Here is a 24,539-nt window from a genome sequence, read left to right as displayed (position 1 = left end):
CAGAGAGAATGAATTATTTTCCTTGCATCATACCCTGTTTCACCATACTGTCACATTACAGTATGCAAAATAATCTGACCCAAGCAACAAAATGATAAAAATGAGAACCCTAAACTTTTCTGGGAGTGGAGAGATCGCACAGAACCACTATAAATTTGGCCCACAGTCTGTGACTCAAATATCTAATGGCAAACACAAAGTGGAAATCATATCCTATTAATGTAGTCTGCCTGCACAGGATTGTCTTCCTCTAGCCTCCAATTGTTTGAGAACCCATGATCAGAGGATCACAAATCCAAGCTGAACATAAAAAGAAGCAATAATGCTAAGAAAGGTGCACCACTACTCCAGACAGATATTTTAATATATTAACGACTTTTCTTCTATGTCTTTCAACACCGGGTTGCCCCTGCAATTTCCCTCTGAACTGTTCATCTCTTTTATAGAGTCACAGATTCAAAGGCCAGAAGAGGCCATTATGATAATCTAATCTGACCTCCTGTATAACACAGACCATAAAATGTCCCCAAAATAATTCCTAGAGCAGAGCTTTTAGAAAAGCATCCAATATTGCTTTTAAAATTGTCAGTGATAGAGAATCTACCAGGAGCCTTGGTAAATTGTTCCAATGGTTAATTACTCTTACTGTTAAAAAAGTATTCTTATTTTCAGTATGAATTTGTCTAGCTTCAACTTCCAGCCATTGGATCAAAACCTACTGCCTGAACAGAAAGCTGAACACTGGACCCTCAGATTAAGAATCTGACACATTATCACGTAAATTCTCCAGGGTCCCATAAATGATTAATGGAATTTTGAAATAACAGCCTTATTTTGTATTTATTACCATCTGAACCAGGCACAGCAAGGACTTGACCTTGGGTCTTCCGCAGCCCAGTTGCATGCCTTAACCATAGGACAATCAATTACTCCAAAGGAGAAGTACCTGTTAGCTGGCATGTGCAAGCCCACAGTACATCAGACAAACACACACATTATTAACTTGTCAGCCTTCTAAATAAAGATTATTATTCTGAGACTGCTATTTGACTGTGTATGAGATATAGAATTTGGAGGAAAGAGGATCTATGAAAATGTAGTATTCTTACCGCTTTCAAAGCTGAGAGCACAAGGGTCTTCCAAATTATCCACTTGGTCTTTACAGGTGGCTTGTGCTTTCCAAGTGTTAGCAAAGGCAGATCCTGTAGCTTCTACCAACCCACCAGCTGTTTTAAAATCATCACATTCTATGCCATTGAAATTCCCACAAAGACCTGTTGAGAAAAAATGTGTTTTTAAAAAATTATTATTCATTTTTCTTCTAAAAGAGCAACAAAAGAGGAAAAAGATGATTTACCACATGACTAACAGTCAGAACATCAAACAGAGGGCTCCTCCAACTCAGTATTAAAATTGCAATCACAAAAGTAGGCATTTGGGGGGTCTCACTTTAAAAATCCAAGTTCTGGGGCAGGTGGTCTTCAACTGGTGTTCGGTGTTTTGGGGGATTCTCCCTATCATTCTCTTATGGAATAGTTTCCCAAGACTGGCCACTTAAGTAATTTAAAACTAGACTGAACAAAGGAGAGCTGTAAACAGGGGAGTTTGAGTGAGAGTTTGAAAGGGGAGTTTGTCTTGTGGTGCTTGTTTTTTGCTGTGGGTGGTGGTGTTTTGGTGTGGTTTGTGTTTCCCAGATTAACAGGATTTAGGTGGGAAGGCAATGACAGATACAGAGGTAGCAGTGGGAGTGACCCACATAGTGGAAGACACAATGAAGATGACTGGATGTGGAAGCTGTGGTATGTACATGATCCTGGAGGGGGCACCTGGTAAGAGTTTTGTCTGTATGAAGTACCATCTGATAGAGTTGATGGAGGAAAAGATCCGAGGTTTGGAGATGCAGGTGGAAAGTCTGGTAGAGTTTAGGAAGGGGTTTGAGCAGATTATGGAGCAAAGACATGAGGTATCTGAAGGGAAAAGCTCAGACTTGCAGATGGAAGCAGGACTGGGGAATTCTGAGGGGAGACTGGGTGAGGAAAGTGGTCAGTGGAAGCATGTGACTAAAAGAACCAGGCAGAGGAAAAGACGGGCTAGTGAAGGAGAAATAGAGCTTAAGAATAGGTATGCAGAGTTGGAAAATGAAGAAAGGGCTCAGCAGGTAGTCACTGAAGGTGGAAGGGCAAGAAAGAAGAGAAGAGCGGCTAGTCCTATAGGAAAAGGGGAAGAGTTAATGGAGATTACACCAAATATGAGCCCCAGGAGGATACAGGACGGGTTAAAGAGGATTACAAGGGAGAATAGGAATGGAAAGAACTTGCAGCCAGAGGGAACAGGGGATAGACTGGAGAATAGCACCGTCACTAGGAAAAGACAGGTCTATGTGATTGGGGACTCTTTACTGAGAAGAATAGATAGGCCTGTAACCAGAGCTGATCCAGAGAATAGGAGGGTGTGCTGTGTTCCAGGTGCTAAGATACGGGATGTAGACCTGAGTTTGAAAAGGATTCTAAAGGGAGCGGGAAAGAATCCCCTAATTATCCTTCATGTGGGAACAAATGATACGGCTAGATTCTCGCTGGAAAGTATTAAGGGAGACTATGCTAGGCTGCGGAAGACGCTTAAGGAAATTGAGGCTCAGGTGATCTTTAGTGGGATTCTGCCTGTTCCTAGAGAAGGGCAACAAAGGTGTGACAAGGTTATGACTATCAACAGATGGCTCAGGCAGTGGTGCTATAAGGAGGGCTTTGGGATGTATGGCCACTGGGAGGCATTCATGGATAGAGGACACTTCTCTCAGGATGGACTTCATCTGAGTAGGGAAGAAAATAGACTTCTAGGATGGAGGCTGGCACAACTGATTAAGAGAGCTTTAAACTAGGAATTAGGGGGAGATGGTTGGGAGATGTCCAGGTAATCTCCACGCCAGAATTTAGCATTGAGAGGAAAGAAAATGAAGTAAGAGTGGATACAGCCGTGGGTAGGAGGAAGGGCAGTGTAGATACAAGTCTAATAGGTTATAATGGTAGTAAAATGACCGTGCTTAATAGGGTACAGAATGTGAGTGAGGCCAAACAGCAAAAATGAAGATGTTTGTACACTAATGCGAGGAGCCTAGGTAACAAAATGGAGGAACTAGAGCTACTGGTGCAGGAAGTGAAACCAGATATTATAGGGATAACAGAAACATGGTGGAATAGTAGTCATGACTGGACTACAGCTATTGAAGGGTATGTGCTGTTTAGGAAAGACCGAAATAAAGGTAAAGGTGATGGAGTAGCACTGTATATCAATGATGAGATAGAATGTAAAGAAATAAGAAGCGATGAAATGGATATGACTGAGTCCGTCTGGGCAAAAATTAAATTGGGGGAGAAAACTATTAGAGCCTCCCCTGTGATAGTGCTTGGGGTGTGCTATAGACCGCCGGGATCTAATTTGGATATGGATAGAGCCCTTTTTAATGTTTTTAATAAAGTAAATACTAATGGAAACTGTGTGATCATGGGAGACTTTAACTTCCCAGATATAAACTGGAGGACGAGTGCTAGTAATAATAATAGGGCTCAGATTTTCCTAGATGCGATAGCTGATGGATTCCTTCAGCAAGTAGTTGCTGAACCGACTAGAGGGGATGCCATTTTAGATTTGGTTTTGGTGAGTAGTGAGGACCTCATAGAAGAAATGGTTGTAGGAGATAATCTTGGCTCACGTGATCATGAGCTAATTCAGTTCAAACTGAACAGAAGGATTAATAAAAATAAATCTGCAGCTAGGGTTTTTGATTTCAAAAGGGCTGACTTTCAAAAATTAAGGAAATTAGTTAGGGAAGTGGATTGGACTGAAGAATTTATGGATCTAGAGGTAGAGGAGGCCTGGGATTATTTTAAATCAAAGCTGCAGAAGCCATCAGAAGCCTGCATCCCAAGTAAGGGGAAAAAATTCATAGGCAGGAGTTGTAGACCAAGCTGGATGAGCAAGCATCTCAGAGAGGTGATTAAGAAAAAGCAGAAAGCATATAGGGAGTGGAAGAAGAGAGAGATAAGCAAGGAAAGCTACCTTATTGAGGTCAGAACATGTAGGGATAAAGTGAGACAGGCTAAAAGTCAAGTAGAGTTGGACCTTGAAAAGGGAATTAAAACCAATAGTAAGAGGGTGTATAGTCATATAAATAAGAAGAAAACAAAGAAAGAAGAAGTGGGACCGCTAAACACTGAGGATGGAGTGGAGGTCAAGGATAATTTAGGCATGGCCCAATATCTAAACAAATACTTTGCCTCAGTCTTTAATAAGACTAAAGAGGATCTTAGGGATAATGGTAGCATGACAAATGGGAATGAGGATATGGAGGTAGACATCACCATATTTGAGGTAGAAGCGAAACTCAAACAGCTTAATGGGACTAAATCGGGGGGACCCAGATAATCTTCATCCAAGAATATTAAAGGAATTGGCACAAGAAATTGCAAGCCCATTAGCAAGAATTTTTAATGAATCTGTAAACTCAGGGGTTGTACCGTATGATTGGAGAATTGCTAACATAGTTCCTATTTTTAAGAAAGGGAAAAAAAGTGATCCGGGTAATTATAGGCCTGTTAGTTTGACATCTGTAGTATGCAAGGTCTTGGAAAAAAATTTGAAGGAGAAGGTAGTTAAGGACATTGAAGTCAATGGTAAATGGGACAAAATACAACATGGTTTTACAAAAGGTAGATCGTGCCAAACCAACCTGATCTCCTTCTTTGAGAAAGTAACAGATTTTTTAGACAAAGGAAATGCAGTGGATCTAATTTACCTAGATTTTAGTAAGGCATTTGATACCGTGCCACATGGGGAATTATTAGTTAAATTGGATAAGATGGGGATCAATAGGAAAATTGAAAGGTGGATAAGAAATTGGTTAAAGGGGAGACTACAACGGGTCCTACTGAAAGGTGAACTGTCAGGCTGGAGGGAGGTTACCAGTGGAGTTCCTCAAGGCTAGGTTTTGGGACCAATCTTATTTAATCTTTTTATTACTGACCTCAGCACAAAAAGTGGGAGTGTGCTAATAAAGTTTGCGGATGATACAAAGCTGGGAGGTATTGCCAATTTAGAGAAGGACAGGGATACCCTACAGGAGGATCTGGATGACCTTGTAAACTGGAGTAATAGTAATAGGATGAAATTTAATAGTGAGAAGTGTAAGGTCATGCATTTAGGGATTAATAACAAGAATTTTAGTTATAAGCTAGGGACGCATCAATTAGAAGAAACGGAGGAGGAAAAGGACCTTGGAGTATTGGTTGATCATAGGATGACTATGAGCCGCCAATGTGATATGGCTGTGAAAAAAGCTAATGAGGTCTTGGGATGCATCAGGAGAGGTATTTCCAGTAGGGATAAGGAGGTTTTAGTACCATTATACAAGGCACTGGTGAGACCTCACCTGGAATACTGTGTGCAGTTCTGGTCTCCCATGTTTAAGAAGGATGAATTCAAACTGGAACAGATACAGAGAAGGGCTACTAGGATGATCCGAGGAATGGAAAACTTGTCTTATGAAAGGAGACTCAGGGAGCTTGTCTTGTTTAGCCTAACTAAAAGAAGGTTGAGGGGAGATATGATTGTTCTCTATAAATATATCAGAGGGATAAATACCAGAGAGGGAGAGGAATTATTTAAGCTCAGTACCAATGTGGACACAAGAACAAATGGATATAAACTGGCCACTAGGAAATTTAGACTAGAAATTAGACGAAGGTTTTTAACCATCAGAGGAGTGAAGTTTTGGAATAGCCTTCCAAGGGAAGCAGTGGGGGCAAAAGATCTATCTGGCTTTAAGATAGAACTCGATAAGTTTATGGAGGAGATGGTATGATGGGATAACATGGTTTTGGTAATTAAATATTCATGGTAAATAGGCCCAATGGCCTGTGATGGACTATTAGATGGGGTGAGATCCGAGTTACTCAGGAAAGAATTTTCTGTAGTATTTGGCTGACGAATCTTGCCCATATGCTCAGGGTTTAGCTGATGGCCATATTTGGGGTCGGGAAGGAATTTTCCTCCAGGGCAGATTGGAAGAGGCCCTGGAGGTTTTTCGCCTTCCTCTGTAGCATGGGGCACGGGTCACTTGCTGGAGGATTCTCTGCTCCTTGAAGTCTTTAAACTACGATTTGAGGACTTCAATAGCACAGATATAGGTATGAGGTGTTTTTTTTGTAGGAGTGGTGGGTGAAATTCTGTGGCCTGCGTTGTGCAGGAGGTCAGACTAGATGATCATAATGGTCCCTTCTGACCTAAATATCTATGAATCTATGAATCTATATTCACGCGTTCCATTCTGCATTGACATGGGGCTGACGGGTTTATTTAATCTGTAGTATCAATAATTCATCTGTAAAATGTGTGAGCTGTGGGGCCATTCTCTCATGAAATTTTGGATTCTGCTCTCATTCTTTCTATATTCAACCAGCTAAGCATTTCTGTCTCTAGAGCCAGTGCCTTTTAAAAAATATGTATCACTAAATATGAAAAAGTGTTCATTCGTTAAGTCTATACTAGTATCTTACAGGCACACAGTTCCCTTAGTATCTTAATTAGTATGGAAGAATTCATTAGCTCACAATTTCTTGCTATGCCAGTCACAGACACATCTCACCATCAGTGTTAAGAACACACAGCACTTCAGTTGTAAATATTCTGGCTGCATCTTTCTCCTTTAGAAGTAGACATAAGCAGGCACTTACCTTGCAGTTTTCCTTGGGCAGATTGATCCACAATCACAAACAGCTGCATGATTGGAACCAACTGGATTTGTAGCTTGAGACCAAAATAGGTATGCACAATGAGATGGTATGAAGTTGGCTGGAAAATTGAGAAGCTTGCTGGAAAAGGAAAGAAAAGTCATGTTTCCCTGACTTTTTTTATTTGTTTTTATCACCTCTTTCTGTTATCATCCAGAAATGTCACAGACAGGAAAACACTAGCCTGCTGAAAGCAACACTTTACATGAGCAGCCTGAGTCACCATCTGCCCTGAAAACTGCAACAGGCAGAGGACCAAGGATCAGATTGTGACAGATCCAATGCTATGAAAACATGGAATATTCAAAGACTATTGTATCAACTTTTACATGTATCATTATGCGCTAGTTAGTGATTGTATTCCTGGCTCAATGGGTGAGCTAAAGGATGCTTCCCCACAGGAACTAAAGACACTGGATAGTAATTAATGCAAATCCCCAAGACCGAAACCATGCAGGTAACAAATCTTGTAAAGTTTTGCGCCCTCTGGGCAATAGCATCTACTGGTTTGACCTAGTTCAAAAAGTCTTAACAGGCAGAGGACTTGAAACTGTACAAAATGACAGCCCTGACCTGGGAGATATTCTCTCACACGTGATCCAAGAACTTGCGTGAGTCTGTGTCCAGAGACAGGCTTTGTGAGAGGGCCCAAAATACTTTAAAACCTACCCGAGATTCCATGTGGAAGATGGGTGATTACTTGGTGAGCCAGACATGCATATAAACTGTTCAGAGTTTTAAAGATATGTTTTTTTCTGAAATGCTTTTGTTATGAATAACTAGTACTTGGCTTTATGAGGGCTGGCTGGTCACTGTTAACCCTATCCTCACTGTCACTGAGAGAACAGCAGGTGCTCGACTGAAGTCAGATCTGCTGAGGTAATCACAGTGCATTGCAGAAGTCTGCAGCCCAAGCCCCCGTCTGAAGGGAGAGGGTTGTGGGGGATCCTGCCCCAGGAAAGGTGATGGCTGGATGCCTGAGACATAAGTGGGGTGCCCTCCCAGAGCGGGAGAGGGTATGAGAGATACAGTTAACTCAGGACCCGTGACACAAACCTCTCTTATTTTGCTCTGAAGAACACGGACTGCTTAGCTATAGTGCCAGCCCCTGCTATACTAACAACCCAGCTACTTATGATGACTGTGTGGGATCAGGAATCAAACAGATCGCCGCCGCTCTGTGGCATGACGGCTCACAGGGCTGAGTTATATGCTGCTGTATTAAAAGCTTTTTTGAAAAATCACTGCCTCTGCCTATAACAGTATAACAATAAGTAAGAGTCTCCCTCCCTATGCCCCCCGCTTAACTACCATTTGTTCCTGTTTCTATTTGAAGGTCTCCTTGTTCTTCCAACTTCCTCCGTGGGCTGGTCTATTTACTTAAGGGTTTGGTGCCTCAGGTATCACAGTGAATGCTGGGTACAATGAAAGGGACAGCAGTGACAGTGACTCAAAGGGGTAACTCCCCCTATCCTTTTGAGAGGAGAATGATGGTGACTCATAAGTTTCTGCCACTGTAATGACGAGTTATTCCAGTCAGATTCCTGTTTTAAAACCAGTTCAATCTAACACAAGATATCTGGAGCAACTAATGGTAAGACCCTGGATATCCCCCCAAATAGAGAGAGGAATTGCCATACCAGAATAGACCAATGGTCCATCTAGTTCAGTGTCCTCTCTCCGATATTGGCCATGCTGGCTAGCTCAGGGAAAGATGTTAAATCCCTGTCATGTGCAATACTATACTGCAGGGAACATTTCTTCTGGACCTCGCCCAGTGATCGATGTATGCCCTTAAGTATGGAGACTGAGATTGCTTTCCCCATTTTGTCCTACATCCATAAATAAGTGTAGGAATGGATTGTATGCCATGTTATATCAAATGGAAGCACTAGTCAATTGTAAATCTTAAAAAGAAGTAGCTCTTGAATAAAAGTAGCATCCCAAAATTGAACTCTCTATTAAACGTTCCTTGCTTCTAATATACAAGTACTGAACTTAATTGATGCTTGAGTTGAAGTCAAATCCAAAGAACAAAAAGAAGAGTTGTTTTTGAAGCTACCCATATATTTTTTAGCATAGGGTTTTCCAGTCACCCATATTCCCCAGAACTGGGATTCTCAACCTAAGTCACAAACAGGTGTCAGGAGTCATAACTACCCTGCCCTTCCCATATTGCTAAATGGGAGAGGGGTCCCACTATGGAAAAGAGTGTCACAGTATGGAAAGGTTTGAAAACCATAGCTGTTACTGATTGTGGCTGTGGCTATTTATCCCCGGGAACTAAACTGGGTGAATGTTAAACCAGCTCTCAGTATGTGCCAGCTGTTCATAAAACACTCAAAAACAGCTGAGCTCTGACACACTTGGAGGTATTATATATAGGCAATACAGCATTATCAAGCCTGAGTGGAAAAATCAACAGAACAGCCCTACAAAATAAATAAACTGGAAGAGCTAGGCCCACTGGTGCCTCTGTGATGTTGCCCAGAAGGAGTCATATGCTAAGGTGAGGCTATTTAATATGTGGCCTGTAGATTATATTGTTCATTCTGTAGAGTACTTTGATCTGGATCCTTTCTACCAGGCAATTACAAACTTCTCCTTCCATGTGTGTCTGTCCTCCCTCCCCTCTATCTATGCAACTGAATAGTTTTTGGTAGAGGGGGCAGTGACTGAGAAGTGGTGCTGATTATGGAGCTGGTGACTCTTCAGTTTAAACATTCACAATAAGCAGCACTAAAAGGATTTACAAATTTGGGGGAGGTTACTTCAGGATCCTCTGTTCTCTGTCTACTGATCTCCCACAACAACCCTCACAGATTCTGCCTCACTGCAAACGTCTTTCTAGCGGAATAAGGCTAAATGTGACTCTTTCTATGCGCCATGAGCACTGCTCTGCGCATCGCCACAGGGTGTTGTTTGACACAAATATAAAGTAACTGCCTCCTTAAAGCTCCATACCCCAAATATACCTCCACTGAGCTTTCTACCCAGGTCAGCTCAGTGACAGAGAGACCTAAGATCAGTCCCCAAGACCACCAGCCTTGAAAAGAGTACTTAAAGGGAAAAAAGGAAACAAGAAGAAAAAGATCCTCTTGTTGGAATTTAAGTGATAGATATAAATCAGAAAACTTTTTCTCTCTCCTAACCAGAGTATATGGGTAAAAATTACCCGAGTTAAATATGATATTCCTGGTCCTATACAGAATATATGCTGGCAGTGAAGTTCATTTCTATCTATTTATGTGAGGCACATGCAGATTAAGCTGTCTGCCCAACATCATACGGGAAGCCTGTGCAGAACTGGGGCTCAGGCCAGTGCCTTAATCACAAAACCATTCTTCTATCCTTACTGATTAGCCTCTGTACACAGAGCCACCATCTCGTGGTTAGGTCACACTTTCCTCCATGTATTTTCTCAAATCCCCTTCCTCTCAAGCTCTTTACATTGCAGTCCAGTTCATTCCAGCACAAACATTCAGGAAATGCCTCTCTGCCTTTCTTTCATCAAAGGCTCTAACACATAAAGAGCTTGCTTTTCCCTTAACATCAGATATGCATTGGAGAGGTGGTCACATTCCTTACCTGTCACATGGGGCAAGTGCACTTCCAGTTCATTCAGCAGCACAGTGCCATCTGATCTGAAAACCAAGATCTGTGTGCAAGCAAAAAGAACATGTTTAAATTACTGCAACTTCATGTATACAGAGGGAAACAGACCACAAACATTAACCTTAAAACTGGGGAGACAAGAAGGGATCACGCTACTCTGTGCAGACGAACTCAATATTCTAGTCACAGTTTTAAAAAGGAGTTTTAGTTTTAAAAAATCTAATTAGCTAATGAAGATTCTGTCTGCCCTAGCATCCAGTACATGTACAAAGCTTTGGGCTTATTAGACAACTTTTTAATGTATACTAAAACAGTTTCTACTAGAGAAAAAACGCTCCAAGAAAGTCACTTATTCTGGATACCAATTTTGCCAGGTGGCTGAAAGCATTTGGCGCTTGACAACAGTGTGTGTAGGAATTTGCTATACGCACACACCTTGCCATGTGTTATTTCTTACATAATTGTACAGCACTGATAGAATCATAAGGAAGTGCTTCAGGAAATTCTTAACACAAATTTTAGTATGTATTTTTGGGAACATAACTAGTTTCACAAATGTTACTGTCCAGAGCCAAGAAGACCAGAACTATATGGCAGGAAAGGAGGAGAAAAAACTCACAGAGGTCTACCTATTATGATGATGGGACCATTAGAGATAAATTAGAGAGACAGAACAGAAAAAAATAAATTAGGCAGGAGGGCAGATTGAATAAGAGTGAGAACTTCCAATTTCCCCCCTCACTATTAAACAAGAGTGAAATTCAAACAGTTGAGAAGCTTGGCTTGATGAGTATTCAAGAGTTTGACTCCTAACCAGAACATCTTAGGTCTGCAAAATTGGACTTAAATCTCAACAAAATAAAATATCAAGGACTTCTTATTTCCAATCAAACTGGAAATGCCAAGAAAGCAGACTCACAATGCTTCCAGCACTGGGCAGAACCAGAAAGAGCGAAAAGAAAGAAAGAAGGAAGAAAAAGTCAAGCAAAAACTTTTAACTCTGAACTTCTTCAGACTGTACAGTGCTGGTCTGATTTGTACAAACATTTGGACTGGTTTTTATTTTTTCTGTATTCAACCATCCTTACTCAGGATCCCCAGAAAAAGATTATCAAAAGTAAGTAGGGAAAGAGGAATCAGGGAATACATAGACAGAATCCACTCATCCAGCAGACCCCCACACATCACTTACATTTTTCTTGTGGTCTATTAACAGCACAACAGTCTTCAAACAGGTCTGTTTGTCTGTGGAGCCACAGGGAGTCAGCTCTGCCAGGAGGGCGTGAGTGTCATTTACACTTTCCTGCAGTCAAAGTGGAAAAAACATAAATTAGTACAGTATGATGGGTTGTATAAACCCCACACTGGCTGAGAAGGGGTTAACTGGAGCCTGAGCGCTCTATTACCCCCACATTATTACACCTGGAGTATGTGTCAGGCTCAGGAATGAACAGGGCTGGATTTAGGGGCAGGCTACCTGGGTGACCGCCTGGGGTTCCAGGCTTGGAGTGCTGTTTTTGTTGTACAGATCCTAGCATGCAAATTTATTGTCTTATATGACATGGATAAATCATGCATACAAATTGTGAATCAAAATCATGAAATGGGCTACAAATGCAATAAAAAGTAAGGTATTCAAAAGTTTAACAAATGGAGGGGGGGGCATCAAAGACGCTCCTCGCCTGGGGCGCCATTTGGTCTAGGGCCAGGTTAAAAGGAAGGAGTTCAGTGTAGCTGGAAGAAGGAGAGAGATGATCTGGACTTCCATCTCTGTGGGAAGGGCCAGGTGGGATCCACGCAGAGAGAGAACCAGGCGAAGGCTACAAGCATGCAATTAACTACTAGGGTGAGCCTTGAAAAAGGAGCAGGACTCCAAAGAGACCGCCATGTGGATAACAGTTCAGCAGGAGAGCGGAGAACTCGGGGAAACCTAAGATAGACTAAAGTCTGAGATGGGTAGAAGTTGCTTAGTTTGTGTTTTGTCTGTTTTTAGGGTTTTACTGGGGGATGCCAGGGAGAAGGCCCGAGACCTTCTGCTCTGGAAGTAAAGTGAGACTGAAGAAGAGCCCAGGTTAGGTGGAAGGCATTATATTTGCTACCATTATTTTGTCAGATATTGTTTGGGACATTCATACTTCAGAAGGGATGGAACTATAGTGTGACCTGTCTGGAAGGCCAAGTCATCACCAGACCAGACCACTAACGTCCCAAGGAAGAGAGCTAGGTGGGGTTGCTGAAATGCTGTTTCATGCCACACAGGAGCACTCTGGGACAGCGAGTCTATGACACACAGGAAGCCCTTTCGTATCCTGAGCTGATTTCTGTCACAGAGGACTGAAATCATCTGTTAAACTAACAAACACTGTAGAGCTTTGCTTTTGAGAACTTTCTTTCTAGCGCTACCACCGGAACTAGGACTTCCTTTCAAAGCTCCAGTGGCAAGCATTCAAGCGTTGGTAAAGTCAGATCCTTGTTCTCTGGAGCAATGGGGACCAGGCACTTCAGGGACAAAGGGATGACATAACTCGCTGTGCTCTCCCCCACCCCTTCGATTGACTCAATATCACCCGAACACAAGCATAGGTATATTACAGATTAGGTAGGACACTTCCAATCCTCATTTCAGATCTATTAGGCAGAGCTGAGTCCTTCAAGTTGCAGGTCCAGCCATCTGTTCACTAGCACCAGTGTGCTCCTCTGGACTCTTATAAGTGAGACTGGGTTGGGTAGCATAAACCTGTTCCATAATCATCATGAAATTGGAAACGACTAAGGCAGTCAGAGTCTAGCAGGTGAGCACAAACCCTCACTACCACATCAGTGGACACTGGGGATCATGACTCACTTTGAATTCTCTGGTATAGACTCTACAGTGTCCTCCTTCCCATGGTCAAAAAGTATAATGAAACAGTGATCTACAGCCACTAAACCAGAAGGCAGATGCATCTATATTTGCTATCTGAGAGAAGAGACCTTTAATACACGGTACCTTGGACAGCACATAGTAACAGTCTCCGTGGAAGGTGTATTTCTTCCCGTCAAAGGTGGTGATGTGAGCACCTCCTTCCACTAAGCATGAGCCTGGACAGGATAACTGCTTGCACACCCACCTGCCTGAATCACAGGTGCTAGAAACACAAATAAATAAGGAATCAAAAATGGGGTTAGGTGTCAGAGCGACGGAAAGCACTGAAAACCATCTGTATACAGAGCACCGTTGGGACAAAGTACCCCTAGGTGCTTTGAAAATTTGTCACTGGCTGCTTATTTAAAACTCTCCTCTTCCACATATTACAAACTCAAGATGCCATAAAATTGGCTCACTATAGCATCTTGACATTGCAACACATGTAAAGGCACCAGGACTTTTGCAGCAGAACATATACAAATAGGTAGCAACTCTACTGACAGACCCGTGCACAGTCATTCTGAGAGCGGTGTAGAGTCAATTGCAATCCTTACCATTCTTCACATTCATTGGTGATATTTTGCCCAGGTGAATACAGAGATCCATGCTGTTTGCAGTGACATTGGTTAACAGACACACAGCCTTTCCCATTGATGTCATCATACACAGTTCCTACAAAACACAACCGTAGGCTCTCATAGTTCATGTCAAAATACCTGCACCAACCAACCTAGGAGAAACTCTTGGAGCAGGCACACTCTCAACCAGACCCAAAATTAATGGTAATTGAGGCTATCAAAAGGGGATTAGGCCACAGAGCTTCCATTGTTTTTAATGTTTAATTTAATATTTTAATGGAAGTTATGTGGCTAAAGCCCCTGGGCCACTTTGAAAATCTCAACTTAAATCTGCACATTCTAAATGATTGGATTTAAAATTCACCTAAACTATTGTTGTTGTGCTATCACTGTGAAGGTATTTTCCAAGGTTGGCAACAGGGTCTTGAATATTACATTTGAGCTCATTGTCACATATTATTAATAATATCTCCATGTAGATAATATATATGTAATTATGCCCCTTCTCTGGGTTACCTACAGAATCTGAATCCAGAAACTCTGCATCTAAAAACATGCATGGCTACTGCTTAACCCAAAGGACCAACTCTCAGTTCAGAGGCGGTAACAGTCTCATAAACCATGTGGCCTAGCCACAGACAGAAATAAAGAGCCTAACTGGGTTAGTGTGAGTTAAATAAAGCCAAGCTAATGCATGACTTTTGTAAACATGCTAGAATTTTATTAATTTACAGGAACAAATTTACTCCACTGGTAAAACATATTCATTTCTAAAATATAACTTGCTTTATACTGAATATTTCAATCCTGAATTTCTTGCTGGCTTTTTTTAGTGAAGGTAAAGTATAGATAATACAGCCTTTTTCAGATACATTCTGGAGTATATAAAGAGACTTGAATCCAAACCTATTGTCTCATATAGGACTGAGAGAGACACCTACCTTCAGGGCAGAAGCAGCCATCCATGAAGTGTTCCTCACAAAGGCTGCTGATCTCCAAATGGGAACAAGTGCTAATGCATGGTGAGCTGCTTTCCTTGTAGATCATGTTTCCAGGGCACGTCTTAGCTAAAATAATGAAAGAAAAGATCAGTGACATGAATATAAACTCTGCGTTCCACAGAAACCAAAGAACATATATTGGATCCAATGAAACCAGTGGAATTGACTCAGTTGGCTGCAATTTGGCCAAATGTATTTAATGTGTTTGGTTTCTGAACTGCTTTTTTTCTTCTCTACATTCTTTTCTTGTTTCTTGAACAGAAGACAGTGATCCTAATCATGCTTCCACTGTAACTAATGGCAAAAAATCACATTACTTTCACTGGGAGCAGGATCAAACCATATGGCTTTCCATTGGAACATAATTTCTCCTTCCAATAAATGTCCTTAATAACAAAGGCAAGGGAGGGGGAAACAGGAAATATACAAGATGAACAGTTTTAAATATTTCACCCAGGATGAACTGATTGCTCTGCCAAGTTTGGGAAGATGCTTACGGCAAAATTCTTCTGTCCTCCAGCTTCCAGGCCGGCCACCAGCATGGGAACATTGGCGAGAGTACTCAGAGATGGTGCTACAGAGGCAGAAGGAATCCTCGGCTCCCTGGCAGGCACACTTATCCTGCATACAGGCTTGAACATACATCTCCAGGTTCAGACGGAACTCACAGTCAGCGAATACTGAAGAAGTCAGCAGATTCAGACACTCATCACGCTAAGGAAGTGAGGGGGGGGGAAGAAAAGTTTAAAAGGCATCCCTGGCACCTGAGTTTCTAGAGAGGATCCTTTGTGCTAAAATGGTGCTTTGCTTCTGGACATCACTAATGGTTGCAAAAGAGGGATGGGTCCAAGTCTTAGGTTATCTCTGGATAATTCTGTGTCAGAAACAGCACACATGCAACTAAGATCTTTCATCAGTTCTACTCCTCCTTTTAGAAGGCATAACAATGTTAATGTCTTTGGAGTTAGTTAGGGACACGGTATGTGCCTTGGAAAATTCAGGCTCTTACCCATCTCCACACTCAGTGGTCTCCCCATACTGCAAGGAATGTCTCCACCTGCCAGCTAAGTAAAGTTGACCACTATGATTACTCACATGCTGATTACAGGTTGAGACAGTCTGTGATTCATCAGGGTCTTCACATACTGTGTTGGGTTTGTTTATCTTTTGCATATTTCCAAATGTGATGGGATTGAATTTCATGTCTGTGAGGAAGATGTAAAAAAGTCTTGATAAACACAGCAAACTTAACAATACGCATCTGATTCCTGGCACTCTAGTGATCAAGCAAACTGTTTATTATATATCAGGCACTGTACTGACTATTTTAATACTATTAAGAAAATCCATTTCAGACGGACATGAAAAGCCCACTAATATTCCAACAAGTGAGAAAGTCTACACCAGAAGTTCTCAAATGGGGGTTGGGACCCCCCCGGAGGTCACGAGGTTATTATGGGGGGGGTCACGAGCTGTCAGCCTCCACCCCAAACCCCGCTTTGCCACCAGCAAATTGCTTCCGACCCTAATAGAATATCAGGGTTGGAAGGGACCTCATTTAATGGTGATAAATATATTAAAAAGTGGTTTTAGTTTACAAAGGGGGTCGCACTCAGAGGCTGGCTATGTGAAAGGGGTCACCTGTACAAAAGTTTGAGAACCACTGGCCTACACCAACAGAGACACCACAGAATCAGCTGATTCACGTGGAATATAGTACACCATTAATAATTTATCTCTGTATCTCGTAGCAATCCCTGGAAAATCTCAGATGGAATTTAAGTTCCTGTACTGTAAATTCTACTTTTGCCCTCTTTGATGCTTCCACATACAATATCTATAAGCCTGCCTTATATGGTATCTCTATAGACTATCAGACCACTTACTGTTAGAGAGAAATTCATTGTAGAGCTGCTGTCCATTGTAATCCCCACAAAGACCACATGTATTGTTGTTAAACTTGGCATCCAGCTCCAACTAAATAATGAAAACAAAACCAGAAAGAAAATCAGCTGTAGCACTAAAAAAAAAACATTCCCAACAAGAATAAATTCACTAGGAGGGGAAGTTAATAGAGGAGAGATAGTGAATGCCTCTCCATTGTAAATTAGGTTTCAGTACATCTAACATAATAGTAGCACCATCCAATGCAAACAATTACCAGGGGAAAATAAAAACATATCATGGAAGAATGTGAGACGTTACTATACAGTGATGGTGCCTCTTGTCAACATTATGTCAAAGCTTAGGAAGAAAATGTGCTTTAAATAAAAAACTTTTCCCCTTAAGGGGTGAATTTATTCCTTGCTGGGAAGCTGAATAACAGAGCACAGCTATCCAAGGGACAAACAAATGGATTGCAGATCAGAATTTGTTAGGATTTTTTAACCAAAATATTAGCTGTTTCTCATTCCCGTCTCATCTTCTCTTGAGAGTGAAGAAATGTTCATTTCTATACCCAACTCCAGTCACATAATGGACAAAGGAACCTTCTCAGCTGAGAATAAACTATCTTCATTCTCACTTGGAAGAGGCTGCTTAACGCAATGACTCTGTTCAACCTATCCTAATTTGTTAAAACCGACTAGTAGCAAAAGTAAAGTTTAGCATCATACATACCATCAGTGAATCTTCACGGTTCCACATTAGAACAAGGCCTGCTCTTGCATAGACTTTAGTGTAGACTTCATTTTTCTCAATCAGCAAACCAGAACTATAGTATGGTGTTGTTACCCTGAGAAGAAGACAGTCGGAGATTTGTTATTAGATCTAATGTAGAAAACAAAAAGCAGTAAACTGAATGTCTTAGGTGCTGCAAGAGGAACATCAAAGTGCATGGAAGAACCAGGCTCTGCAGATTACACTTTTCTGGCCTCCATCTCTGAGTCCCACACAGCTGTTCTCTGTTGTACAGGACAGACTCTGTTTAGAGGGGAATTAAATCCCCTTCCTCTCAGATACTTGCTGAGGTAAGTTATATTTTGTTTGACCCAGTTTAAATTGCTCTAATCAGCATTCATTCCAGTTGGTCACAGAAATCCAGTTCAGATTCTTCCTATTTCAAGGCAGTTTTGAAAACTTCACTGCCTGACGCTTGCACAGACTTCATTAGATAACAATTATCTCCTGTGGCCATCACATATAAAATTTCAGACTTGACATTTTGGTGCCATCTGGAATTTACCATGACAAGGCAAGGCAATCTCAGAGCCACAGGCTCCTTAAAGGGATAGATTCTCTATCTCAGGCTAGGAAAGAAGACAAAATGTGAAGAAATGTGAAGAAATGTGATTCAGTCAGTAAAAGCAAAAAACAAAGGATCTGAACCTGGGAGAGAAAATATTCACTGCTCACCCATGATTGAGGTTCACATAGCAAATAGGCACAAGAAACTGAATAGTGTCTTTCATTTTCCAAAAATCATACACTGTTTCAGGAGACTGGATATCCCCTTTAAATAACCTTTATTATTTGAGAGAATGGCTTCATGATTTGGGATGGGGACAATGCAGACATGGGGCCTGATGGTCAACATAGGTGGGAGAAAAATGTGGGGAGAAAAGAGCTCCTTAAAAGCATCAAAATTCAATAATCTAATAATAAGAGATGAATCATTAATAGAATCAGCAGAGGGCATTAATTTGACCTGAGTATCTCAAAGAGGATTGAGCAAAGATGCTGTTGACTGATAAGAAGTTGATCCACTGAATATCCACCCCGCTGTTGCATGACTCCCTTATGCTCACTTTGTACACAAGCCACAATGCAGAACTTGGTTCCGTGATAAAAGCATTCCCGCAAACAGCTTCTTACAGTAAAACCTAAATAGCTCAATACTTGACCAAACAGAATTAGTTACATTGGAATCCAGCCAAACCAATGAATAGCTATTTCCTTCTCTAAACAGTTCTCAGAGCAAATGCTATTGCTAGTTTAATGGTGTGTGCCCATGCATACATCCCCTTTCACAATTTCTTTCCTAGCCTTTCACAAGGGTATTTTAAGTCTTAATTTCTTGGTGCCAGAGCTTTTCTAACTACTCATCTTGCACATTTCTAATGCATGCAATCACTTTAGCTAGGGTCTAGACACCAAATAGAAACTGACATTCCTACCACAAACTACAGGTCACATCATGAACATTGGAGCATGAACATTTTTTAAAGAGAATTGTAAAACACTAGGCATCTACTTGAGAGCATGGAGTCTTTTGGGATGAAGCTTTTTCTAATGCTGACTCTAAGCTAGGGAATCAGAACAGAGGAGTTTTGTAGCATTTATGGAACCAACACCGTAGCACCAAGCCTTGACATAAATAACTGTTCTTTCTTCTATTCTAATTTCCACCTTTGTACATTTTATTTCTTTCATTCTTTGATTTTATAATCGTTTCTTTTCTTATCTTATACAGGGTACCTGTAAAGTAGTAAAAATCTAATTCTGAAGATTGCCTCTGTGGAACATGCAACTATATGCAGATACTGGAGTTTGCAATGGGGACCCACACTTACTAGGATGGCTATGAGTACCTGCTATGGGATTGTGTTTGGCTTGCCTGTGAGTATCAGCTATGCCATTGAAATGCATAGAAGTGGCATTTCAAAAATCTTTATCTGCTCTATGGAGCTCAAAATTCTGTGGCGATTCACAGAAGAACTAGAAAATCTTAGGATATGTCGACACTAGAAATGTAATATAAACTAGTAATTACTGCAGCGGTGCATGTTCACACTACCCTCCTTGGGTCAGTGGTGCAGGTCCTCAACAGGAGTGCTCTACCAGGAGAGCCCTCTCAGCTCTGCTGGGAGCTCCCTGCTGGGACCCTGGCTGCCCCACAAACTCCCAGGTTCCCGGTGAACTGCCTCCTCTTCCTTCCCCCTTCCCCGCTGGGAGCTGGGGGAAGCTGCCTAGGGCTTCTTGACCTCGGGGAGCGGGGTCCAGTTGCCTCCCCGGCTCCCCGCCCACCCCCACTCTTGGCACCCCCACCCTGCTCCCCGCCAGGAGCCGGGCAGCCTTGTCAATTTGAAATTGACAAGGCTGCCCCGCTCCCAGTGGCAGGGGGGAGGGCACCAGGGCTTCTTGCTGTGGCTCCCAGCTGGGAGCGAGTTCCGAAGCTGCCAGGGCTTCTCACTGTAGTGCAGACACTGACATAATTAGGTGGACAGAAGCTGCCTTATGTCGACCTAACTGTGTGGTGTAGACCAGCCCTTAGAGACTCACTCTCTCCTGCCTTCTGCTGATTGATATCTCAGGACCCCTTCAAAGCTGCAGAAGTACTACCAGTGGTGGAGGACTAAGCCGGAGTGCTGAACTCAGACCCAGCCCATCTCCCCTAGGCAGAGCATGATCCCCAAATCATTCAATATTATGATATAACTTGAAAAACAGATGTCACCAAATCAGCATCTGAAGAGCTATCTGATTACCACAATATCCAGTATTAATTTTGTGTTGGTAGTCAAGGGATTGGGTCCTCCCCAGGCACTTTAAAAATTTTATAGCTTTCATTGCATTGGCATGTAGTGGTATTTTATATGCCACTGGGACATGTGCCACGGGTATGGTTTAAAGAGTATGAAAGTCTATAGAACACTGGATCCTATATACAGTGAAAACCTGTTCCACAAGTCTTCTTTTATTAGGGTTTTATTGTTTTATGAACAATACATAGGAGAAGAATAGGTTCAGTGCAATCTTTAAAGGACCCCTAAAAAGCTGCTTGTGAATTTCTTTTTAACATTTTGGTGCACAACTAAGCAATCTCTCATTTTTGGCAGTAATATATGTCAAAAAACTTCATGATATTTCTGAATATATTCTGGCTTGGTGCCTGGAAAATAGAACGTTATTTTCTATTCCTTAGTAGGCATTCACTGGAGTGGGTTTGACAGTTTTTAATAAAACCTGGGCTCTAGTTAGAGGCAGCAATGACAACAGAGGGGTACATATTTATTTGATCATGTTAAAATCTGTTAAACCTGATACAGGTTCTGGCACCCTTACTCCAGTGCCAATACCTTACCTAGTAAGTGTCTCATTCGCTTCAGTGGGTCTATAAGCAATATTGTGTTCCTCCCCCAGAATTTCTTTTGCCTGGTGAAAGGCTCACAATAGATATCTTAATGCTACATATTGTACAGTTCTGTTTGTCTATGGAAGCATCTTACTGGACATTCTTTCAAGAATTATAATACTAGAACTCACACTTCCTGATCCACCACAACCGTATTTTGGGTGAGGTAGATTGGAACATCCTTTATGGTGATCAGGACATATTGCATTTCAGGGTGTCCATTTTCATTCACAGCACGCTGGACATGGACTGAGAACTCCTGGTAAGACTCTCGGCAGTCAGAAGCAAAGTTGTAATCACAGAGGCCAGGGAACTCGTAGAAGTCTCCATCAAAAGTTTTGAAATGATTGTTCCCCCAGGTACTGCAGACATAGTGGCCATGGTTTTGGGTTCTACCTGTTAAGTGATGGAGAAGGGATGAAGAAAGTGAACTAAAGTAGCTAGCACCCATTGATAATAATCAACATTACACAACAAGACAGCTAAGGAATGATACTTAAACGATTCAGCTATGGCATACTGCTAGGTTTACACAAGAAGATAATCTGCTATGTATACAGAACAAGACATTTATAAATATATACTCAACAATTTGCCAAAACACCAAATCCTCAGTGTCTGCATAATAAACAAATGATATGTGCATCTCTCTGGCTGAGAGTCGTGCATTTTTACATGCAGCTGGGGCCTGGATACCTCTTGGAGTTCTGACTGCATGTGTGATGGATGAGAGCACTTGCCTGTCAAAACTGAGAAGCAGAAATGGGCACAATTGGTTGCACAAATAGTTTATTCACTGAAAAAAGCACTTTCAGTAAGCCCAAAACTATTTCTGAATTTGAACAAAGTTGCCAAATAGGTTTGTCTCAAATAATTTAGGGAGGTTCTATTCACAAAGGGACTCAGGCTCCATTCACAGAAGAAGAAATGGTGGCAACTCCTTTATACCTTAGAATCCTTAGTGGTTAGGGCACTCCCCTGCGATGTAGGAAACCTGGGTTCCATCTCCCCCCTCTGCCTAATGTAGTGCAGGGACTTGAACTTGGGTATCCCACATTGCCAGAGTCTGCCATAACTAGGGTAAAGAGTCATTGGCATACCCTCTCTCTCTGGCCCAATGACTAGTCAAGTATTTTATACAAAATGGAATAGCTTTAACAGGAGAAATTGAGAGACACCCCCCCCCCTCACAGAATAGCTGATAGCCCAGCGGTTAGGGAACAGGCCAGGTGAGTGCCCTAACCACTGGGCTAAAGGAGGCTCCTCTTTGGCCTTTTTATGAATCTAACCTCTTAATTTCCCTTGCTTGTTATTGTTAAAATGTCCAAAAATGAAATCTAATGTTCTATTCAACTTAAAATAATTTTTGTTGACTTTTTTGATTCACTGAATTTTTTCAGAATTTGACATTTGGTTTGACCCAAAGCAATTTTGTTATTTATTTATTTTTCAGAACTGTGAGTAAACAAAATAAATCAGTTATTTTCCCAGCTCTACTGAGGAGCTTTAACACTCCTGTCATATGATACTCCCATACCATTAATGTAGGCTCAGGCCAGATCTATTAATTTATTCTAAATATTTTTGTCACTTTTCCAATTTCTTTGCAAGATACTTTCTTTATAGGAATGAATCCCTTATGTAATCCAAATTCCATGTGTGAATTCATTATTTCCATTAAAAATAATGACTTGGAGTACCATCGATATTCACAAGAACTCAAGATAAGACAACAACTATATTATGTCAGGAAGGTAAGAAGAAAGCAATAGCAACTAAATGTTTGGAAGTCTCAAACTCATTCCACCACCATTTGTCCACAACAGTAACTGACACAAATTTAGCACAACCTACAAACCATTCTCAAAACTGGAATTGCAGGGATTGTTGTAGATTAGGTTTGAGGTTCATTGTCAGAGCTATGTGTGGTAAGGGAAGCAGCCAAGCAAGCATCAGCACACCTCACACTCATAAACACTAGGTTAACTTTTTTTTAAATTGAGTGAACAAAACCATGGGTCCCCTTGAACAATTCATATTTAAAGGCATCAAGATATGCTGTGTGTAATACACACAGCAGATCATCACATTTTCAGTTCATGGGTCTACTTTGAGGCTCACTTTCTCCAGAGATCTATATGTAACACTGACAGACCCTGGTTGTCGGTGGGCGGGATCAAACCCGGGGTGTCTGGAGCGTAGTGCATGAGCCTCTACCGCATGAGCTAAAAGCCAACTGGGCATTAGCTAAGACTGTAGAGCAGACTCAATTTCTCTCTCTTTAAGTGGTCTCGGTGCCACTAGATGGGACAGAACACTACACCCAAGAGGTGTGTGGGTTACATATAGATATTGTTTGCTTTGGGAGAAGTGCAGGGATCCTTTAGATCTCCTAATTTCTCTACTTTCTACTCCATCCAAACAAATCCTTGTGTTGCAGCATCCCCCTCTTCATTTAAGGACAGGTTCACATCCATCCTTCCAAAGCCCATCAACGCTGATTCTTGCATCCACTAAAGAGTGGGATTGGAAAGCAATGCAATGTGTTCCCTTCTTCCCAGTTACTAACATCAGGTGCTCTCCTAGCCATAGCATATTCAAGAAGGGACCATTCCCAGGATCCACCCCCCTGATCACCTGCACAGGAAAGCATCACCCAGCTGTACCAAAATATTTGCTATTTTTCAATAATACATATTCATCCTAACACCTCAAGCAAATTAAGTCGGAGACTCATTCTTTTAGAAAGGTAGATTAAGAGATCATGGACTAGGATTGCTGAAGTAATGGGTTAAAAATGAGCTAGTCCAAGTGTTAACAATATATACATCTTTTGCACAAGAAAGCATATACTGCTATTTCTGAATAGCCCAAATGCAGAGTTTTCCTTATGACACTCATCCCCTTTCTCAGTTGCTATTGCTCGGTACCTGCCGAACTCCTACAAACCTTCATGCTAGGCAATTGCTACTTCATCACATACATCAAGCTAGAGATCAACATAATGGATTCAGCCAGCCACAGAGCTTAGAAAGAAAACTATAGAATCTTCCACCAAAAGAAGTCGCATCTATTTCAACTCATACATTTGGTCTCAGCATTTGAATGTTAAAAATGAAGGGAGGATATTTGATACCATAATATTCCCTTTAATTATTTCATCGCGTGTTTAGCTTTTTCTTAACTACACTAGTTAAATCTTTCCACCCTTTTCTAGTGGGAAATTCCTCACCATCCCATTTCTAGCTCTTACCTTTTTTAATTTCATTCGCACAGGAAAGAGCCAGCCACAGTGCAAAAAGGCTGGCAAGTCTTAGCCCCATGGTGGCTAAGCTGCTTGCCCGGAGAACGTCTTCAGAAAACCTCTCTTTATATAAGGCCCTTTGGTACACTTAATGCCATCACAGGGGAGGACATGTAAAGTGAGAAGGAGGAGCAGGAGGAAACAAAATGGGTGTAACGTTTACTGAGATAAGAAAGTAAACAGACATAGTTGTTTGTCATAGTAAAATTGGGAATCCGGCATACAGGATGCAGGACAATATTGATTCAGTTATCATGCAACTGGAATTTTATTGT

The 24,539-nt window shown here is 41.5% G+C and overlaps 1 protein-coding gene across 1 annotated transcript in view; it reads right to left on the bottom strand.

Moving 5' to 3' along the window:
* The window catches only part of MUC2 (mucin 2, oligomeric mucus/gel-forming), a 71,284-nt gene extending 47,001 nt beyond the window's left edge, over positions 1–24,283 (bottom strand). Inside the window, 13 exon segments of the mRNA XM_037901422.2 lie at positions 1,110–1,274; positions 6,729–6,866; positions 10,374–10,443; positions 11,593–11,703; positions 13,390–13,528; positions 13,863–13,980; positions 14,828–14,953; positions 15,385–15,601; positions 15,983–16,092; positions 16,774–16,864; positions 17,507–17,621; positions 21,092–21,356; positions 24,214–24,283. Coding sequence (XP_037757350.1) covers positions 1,110–1,274; positions 6,729–6,866; positions 10,374–10,443; positions 11,593–11,703; positions 13,390–13,528; positions 13,863–13,980; positions 14,828–14,953; positions 15,385–15,601; positions 15,983–16,092; positions 16,774–16,864; positions 17,507–17,621; positions 21,092–21,356; positions 24,214–24,283 — 1,735 coding nt within the window.
* Between the last annotated feature and the right edge of the window lie 256 nt (positions 24,284–24,539).

The sequence above is a fragment of the Chelonia mydas genome, chromosome 6 (assembly GCF_015237465.2).
Source record: "Chelonia mydas isolate rCheMyd1 chromosome 6, rCheMyd1.pri.v2, whole genome shotgun sequence".
In the NCBI taxonomy this organism is placed as follows: Eukaryota; Metazoa; Chordata; order Testudines; family Cheloniidae; genus Chelonia; species Chelonia mydas.
This window is presented reverse-complemented; position numbering and strand designations above follow the sequence as displayed.